Raw genomic sequence first — 6,834 nt, 5'->3', positions numbered from 1 at the left:
GAGTGGATCAAGAAACACGGTGGCATCGCCAGCACCGAGTCCTACGGCACCTACAAGGGACAGGTAGGGGTGGCTCCATGTCCCTGACAGGGTCCCCAATGTCTTGGGGATTAAAGCCATGGTGGGACCCCCCTCGATGGGTCAAAGGCACTAGCAGGCTCTGGAGGTGTGGATGTCACCTCGTCCCCAAGGCAGCAGGCTCCTGTGGTTCAAAGCACAGTCCAAAGCCAAGCCCCAGGGCTCAGCTGGGCAATTTCATCACTGTGTGCCTCAGTTTCTCTTCTTGCAAAACAGGGACAAGACTCCTCCACCCATGAGTGCTGCTGTGGGTCACTCTGTACCCTGGGGAGCAGGGATGGGGCAAAGCTGCCTGGGGACAGGGAAGTGGCTGCAAGACACAGGCAACAGCCCCCCAGGGCTTGGGGTGCAGAGCCAGCTCCCTGTGCAACTGGGAAAACATCCCCACCACCCTGGGCTTGGGAGGACAGCGGGAACGCTGTCACAGCCCAAACCCTGGATCGCTGGGAAGAGCTCCACAGGGAGCAGGCAGGGTGGGCACAGGGAGGGGGACCAGGGCGTGCTGCTGACAGTGTGTGTGTGTCCCCTGGGTGTGCTGCTGACAGTGTGTGTGTGTCCCCTGGGTGTGTAGAACGGTTTGTGCCACTACAACCAGTCGGAGATGCTGGCCAAGATCACGGGCTATGTCAATGTCACCTCGGGCAACACCACGGCCGTCAAAGCCGCCATCTACAAGCACGGCCCCGTGGCCGTGAGCATCGACGCCTCCCACAAGAGCTTCTCCTTCTACTCCAACGGCATCTACTACGAGCCCAAGTGCGGTGAGTCGGGTGGCACACGGGGCACGGCAGGACCTGGGTGCCCAGGGAATTGCCAGGACACTCAGTTCCCATCCTGGTGGCCCAGGGAAGGGTGGAGGGGACCGGCTCTGCGGTGCTCTGCAGCACTGTGGGCAGCCCTGGGAGCAGGGATGCTCTCCAGGTTGGGATGTTCGCTGGACAGGGATCCTCTCCAGACAGGGATGGTCACCAAGCAGGAATGGTCTGTGGACAGGGATGCTCTTAGGTCAGGGGTGCTCTCAGGATGCTCTCAGGTCAGGATCTCTCTCTAGGGGTAAGGATACTGTCCATACAGGGATGCTCTCCAGACAGGGATCCTCTCCACACAGGGATGGATTCCTTCAGACAGGAATGCTCACTAGGCAGGGATGGTCACCAGACAGTAATGATCTCTGGACAGGGATGCTCTTAGGTCTGGGGTGCTCTCTGGATAGGGATGTTCTCTGGATACAGGTGGTCTCCAAACAGGGATGCTCACTGGATAAGGATGCTCTCTGACAAGGATAATCACTGTACAGGGATGTGCTCCAGACAGGGATGCTCTTAGGTCAGGAATGCTCTCTAGGTAGGGATGATAACTGGGCAGGGATACACTTAGGTCAAGGATGCTCTCCAGACAGGGATGCTCTCTGAACAGGAATACCATCCAAATGAACCCTCTCCCACGTCATTCCCTGCAGACAACACACCAGGGTCGCTGGACCATGCAGTGCTGGCCGTGGGCTACGGGGTCCTGCAGGGAGAGACCTACTGGCTCATCAAGAACTCCTGGTCCACCTACTGGGGCAACGACGGCTACATCCTCATGGCCATGAAGGACAACAACTGCGGCGTGGCCACCGAGGCCACCTACCCCATCCTGGCCTGAGCCACCCTGGCCCTGCAGGGACAGCCCTCGGTGACACTCTGGGCACCCAGCCCTGGATCAGCCCCTTCGGTGGAGCCCCCACGCAGCAGGAAGCAGGACAGGGCCACGGGGTGCTGGACACGGGGCAGGATGGGGACCCAGCAGTGGGCTTGCCAATAAAGACACTGGAAAAATACTGGATGGCTTCTACAGCAGGGATTCAACTGCTGCCCACCCAGCTGTGCCCCCTGTGCAGCCCCCAGTGACACATCCTGTCCCCAGGCTGGTTTTTCTTGGTCCTGTGGGACCCCAGGGGCCTCCCAGGGAGGGGACCTGCCTGGCAGAGCCAGCTGGCTCTCACAGCCTGTCCCAGACACCCGGGGCGAGGGGAGCGGCTTTTCCAGCTCTGTCTCTGAGGTGGAGCACAAACAACCCCAGGGATTTCTGCTGAGATGAGAAATTCCTGGCGTGGGGTGTCGGGGAGGGGGGAAGGCATCCACCCTCTGCCCCACTGCCCCGGTCCCTGTTGTGGCTGCGGGTGGGGACGTCACCGGGGTGTTTGCCAGTGTCACCCTTCACCCCCTGGGGCTGCTCCCCCTTTACCCCGTGGCCATGGCTCAGCTGGGAGCTCCTAGTTTGGGATCAAGCCATCCTGGAGAGCAGGATCAGTGCATGAGGATACTAAAACAGGGTGGGAAGTTCTCCCTGCTCTCACTCTGGTGGTCTCCCATCTTTGCTGGCGCATCCTCGGGGCAGGATGCACGTCTGCAGTGGTGGGCTGTGACGGTTTTTCAGCCTTTTCATAGATTTCAGGTTTTTCACAGCTTTTTCAGGCCAGATCATTAAATTTCCTAGGCTTTTCTCCAGTATAACCTGAGTATCTCCTGAATATTCCTGAATATCCTGAATATTCTCCAATGTAACCTGAATATCCCTCCCAGAGAAAAACTAGATAATTAAAAAAACAAAACCAAAAACATGGGGGAAAAAACCCCCAAAACAATAACTTGCACTTGGATAGCATTTTGGAAGACCTGCTTGAGTCAGGTTTGGTATCACGACTTCAAAAGCTGTTCATCACTGTCCAGGAATGATTGGGATGCATCATCCCAGCCAGTCATTCACAGGGTCAGTCCTCAGGCACTTCATTTCTTGTTTTGCCTTCAGCACTTACAACCTCCCCAGGTCCCTGGGGAGGTGCTGCAGCCCGGGGGGCACCAGCCCAGCCCCGCACCCCGGGGTGCAGCCCAGTCCAGCCCAACAAGACCCGGCCAAGCCCACAGTGAGCCCTTATCAGCTTTGTTTGGGGCTCGTTGTCACCTTGGGCCGGGGGCCAGCTGGACCCGCGGCAAGTGGGAGGGGTGAAGGCCAGTCTACCGTGGTGACAGCGCCGCGCTCCTCCCCGGGGCTGTTTTGCCATGTTGCTCCCGACATTTCATCTGCATTTTTCCCCCCCTTTTTCCAATGAAATCCCCTCTATTTGCAGCCCTGGCCTTGCCCTGATGGTGTATCCGTAAGGATGCAGGGGTGCAAACAACCCCCACCTCCTCATCTTTCTATCTCCCTTTTTGTGGGGTCATCTTGGCTCCTGTCCCACCCCAGGGGGGCTCTGGGGTGCCTGGGTGGGTGTCACTGCACCCCGTTGCCCCCCGGTTGCTGCAGATGCTCCCCCTGCTCACAGCGGATCCTGGCTGTCAAACTGGGGGCACAGGGACACCCCCAGCACCCATCCCCAAACCCCCCATCCATGGGGCACCCACAGGGGCCGGGGTCTCACCCTGACCCCCCCTCCCCAAGCCCTACCAGCACACGGCATCAGCACCCACCCTGGTGCGGGTGGGAAGGGACGGGGGAGTGCCCGTGGTGGGACAGGGGGGCAAAACAAAGCCCCGCCTTCCCCCTGGTCTCATCCCAGCGGGGTGAAGGGGGGGCTGTGCCCGTTGGTTGCCCGCAGCTCCCTGCCCACCCACCGGTGGTATTTAATCACCCGTGGGTGCAGGGCAGCGGCGTGAGTAGGATGGAGGGGCTGGGGGGGCTGCTGGTGCTGGGGGCTGCTGTGCTGCTGGGTGAGCCCCCGCCCTGGCTGGGCTCGGGGTGGGGGGGTGGGTGCTGTGCCCCCATCCCGGGGTGATGCCATCGTGCCCCTCGCCCTGGGCACTGTGGTGGTCCTGGGCCGCTGAGGGTCTTTGCCCTGGGAAGGGGTTGCTCTGTCCCTGTCCCCATTCCTGGAGCTGTGGCGGGGCAGTGGGCAGTGTTCCATATAGGGGTGCATATTTGGGGTGTGCAGGGGGGGCTTTGGGGTGCCCCTGCGCTGGTCACACCCCCAGGGAGATTGGAGATGTGCTGGGGGGACTCTCGGTCAGCCAGAGGGCGGGTGGAGGAGCGGGGATCCCCGGCTTGGGGACCCCCAGTGTCTGCCCTGCCTTGCCACCAGCACAGGCTCCCCTGGGTCTGTCCCCCTCTCCTGGGGGACAGCAGGCCAAGGACCAGCACTGCTGCCAGCCCCTGCGGTGGGGAGATGGGAAATCAGGGGGTTTGGGGTTTGTTTCTGTTTTTCTTGCAGGAGCAGAGTGCAGAGGTCCTCTGGAGACACCCACATTTGGGGACATCTACCATGTCACAGGTACTGCTCAGGGACAGGGTGCCCAGCCCAAGGGGGTCCTGCACCTCCAGCCACCAGCTCCCACCTGACATGCCTGAGCAAGGAGGCTCCAATTCCCCCAGGAATGCTGGAGTTGGGGTGCTCGGGCCGTGGGGTGCTGCTGGGGGTGACCATGGGGTGATGCTGTGGGACCCTGGGGTGCTCCAGAGGCTCAGGGGAGGGGGACAGGGGATGCCCCTGAGGCTCAGCCCCCCCCAAAGCCCCCGAGTCCTTCCTCTCTGTGCCCACAGGAATCATCAGCCTGCCCTATGCAGAGATCAGGGAGCCTTTTGAAGCCTGGTACAACCTCACGGGTGGGAAGAGCCGTATCGAGTACTACGGTGGTGGGTGCAGAAGGGGGTCTGACCCCCCCAACCCCTCAGCATCCCCTTCCTTCTGCCCCAGCACCTCTGGGGACAACGCCAGGAGAGCCTGAGAGGCATCACTGTGCCAGGCTTGACATTCCCTGCCCGCAGGCCAAGTGGTCACCTACCAGTTTGGCTCCATGGAGCCCTTTGGTGCCAGCTTCAAAGTGACCCCAGAGACCACGGAGACGGAGCTCAACGTCCGCAAGTGCTTCCGCATCAACGGCACCATCGGGGCCCTCATCGCCCCCCAGAGCGTCTTCCCCAGCCTGGAGAACTTCAGGGTGAGCCCGGGAACGGCCCTCCAGGATGTGGGATGGGGCAGGCAAAGGGAGGGACGAGGGCACTGCGTGGGTAAGGGGTGTCTGGTGGGTACCTCCCCACGAGGTGGGAATTGGTGAACACACGGCTGGATGCGGCCGTGGGTGATGGATTGGGGGGGTTGCTTTCGGCGTGGCAGGATGCAGGGTAGGGGTGGCATCGCTGTGGGGTGCCCCAGCTCACGTTGGGGTGGCACCCCTGTCCCTGCCGTGTGTCCCCAGCGCGTGCGGGAGGAGCGGTTCCGAGGGCAGCGCTGTGCCCTGTGGCAGAACGTCTCCTACTGGGGGCACAAGAAGAACGTGTACACGCTGCGGGTGGGCAGCTCTGCCCACGGCCCCGTGCCCCTGCACTACGAGGTGAGGGGCTTCAACAGCCTCCTGGGCTCCCACTATGACAAGTACGAGATAGACTATTCCTCCTTCAGCCATCACTTCCCGCCCGGCGTCTTCCAGCTCCCCGAGGGTAAGTGTGCCTGGGCACTCTTAAATTTGGGCTTTTGGAAGGGTTTAGATTGGATATTAGGAAGAAATTCTTCCCTGTGAGGGTGCTGAGGCCCTGGCACAGGTTGTCCAGAAAAGCTGTGGCTGCTCCATCCCTGGAAGTGTCCAAGGCCAGGTTAGATGGGGCTTGGAGCAACCTGGTCCAGTGGAAGATGTCCCTGCCCATGGCAGGGGGGTGGAACAAGATGGGCTTTAAGGTCCCTTCCAGTCCAAACCATTCCAGGATTCCATGAGCCTGATAATTTTGGTGAATTGGTTTGCCTGAGAAAAAAGCAGAACGAGAGCTGGGGTGATGCGAGTGCTCCCCTGATGCTCACTCAGGGTGCCAAGTGGGATGGTGGGAGCTCAGGAGATGGCTCTGGAAGGAGGTACGGATGCAGATCACCCCTGCATACACGTGTCTGGATGGGACGGGCAGCCCCGGTGGTTTTGGGGATTCAGAAGAGCCCATCCCAGCTCAGGAGGCACCAGCACCACTCACATCTCGTGGCAGGGGTGCAGTGTGAGCAGTGGCCCACGGGCAGCCCCGAGCACCTCCTCGTGGCCAACCCCATGCAGGAGTTTGTGGGGAGGGGGCCGGACACAGACCACGTCCACCACCGGCTCTTCCACCGCTACAAGGAGCAGTTTGGGAAGAGCTACGGCAGCGAGGAGGAGCACGAGCACCGCAGGCACACCTTCATCCACAACATGAGGTACGGGAGGGCAGGGGGGCTGGGGGGGCTGAGGGATGGGGTACCCTGCTCCCCTCTCACAGACACGTGGCACAGGACGTCAGGGGACAGGCTGGGGGGTCAGGAATGGGATCTCCACTCACCTCTTGGCAGACAGGTGGTATAGGGTGACAAGGCACGGGGTGGTGGGGGATCAGGGATGGGGTCCCCACTCCCCTCTCACACCCCTGCAGCACAGGATGCCGGGGGATGTGCTGGTGGGGGGATCAGGGAGGGGGTTCCCCACTGCCCTCCCGCCGTGCCCCAGGTTCGTGCACTCCCGGAACCGCGCCGCGCTCTCCTACACGCTGGCCCTGAACCACCTGGCCGACCGCACGCCCCGGGAACTGGCAGCCCTGCGGGGCCGCCGGCGCAGCGGGGACCCCAACAACGGGCAGCCCTTCCCCACCCACCTCTACACCGGCCTCACTCTGCCAGAGAGCCTCGACTGGCGGCTCTACGGTGAGGAGGGGGCTGGTGACACCAGAGCTGTGCACACTGGGGTCTGTGTGGGGACAGCCAGCAGCCCAGTTGGCCACGTGTCCCCACCCCGCTGTCCCCAGGCGCCGTCACCCCCGTGAAGGACCAGG

The 6,834-nt window shown here is 61.8% G+C and overlaps 2 protein-coding genes across 2 annotated transcripts; both read left to right on the top strand.

The window, feature by feature from the left end:
• Window positions 1-709: 709 nt before the first annotated feature.
• On the top strand, window positions 710-1,983 carry LOC113962079 (digestive cysteine proteinase 2-like; the record flags this gene model as incomplete). Its single annotated transcript, XM_027672891.1, has 2 exons — window positions 710-839; window positions 1,538-1,983. Coding segments are annotated over 2 exons (318 nt in total), but the record flags the coding sequence as incomplete, so codon positions are not given.
• Window positions 1,984-2,461: 478 nt separating this feature from the next.
• Window positions 2,462-6,831, top strand: LOC113962078 (counting factor associated protein D-like; the record flags this gene model as incomplete). The annotated part of the gene is made up of 8 exons (XM_027672890.1): window positions 2,462-2,477; window positions 4,268-4,327; window positions 4,597-4,689; window positions 4,822-4,994; window positions 5,253-5,493; window positions 6,025-6,226; window positions 6,513-6,706; window positions 6,808-6,831. Coding segments are annotated over exons 1-8 (1,003 nt in total), but the record flags the coding sequence as incomplete, so codon positions are not given.
• Between the last annotated feature and the right edge of the window lie 3 nt (window positions 6,832-6,834).

The sequence above is a fragment of the Neopelma chrysocephalum genome, unplaced genomic scaffold (genome assembly GCF_003984885.1).
Source record: "Neopelma chrysocephalum unplaced genomic scaffold, ASM398488v2 Primary Assembly neopelma1_103758, whole genome shotgun sequence".
NCBI lineage: Eukaryota > Metazoa > Chordata > Aves > Passeriformes > Pipridae > Neopelma > Neopelma chrysocephalum.
Note: the sequence above shows the minus strand (reverse complement) of the source record. Positions and strands in the feature narration are given on the sequence as shown.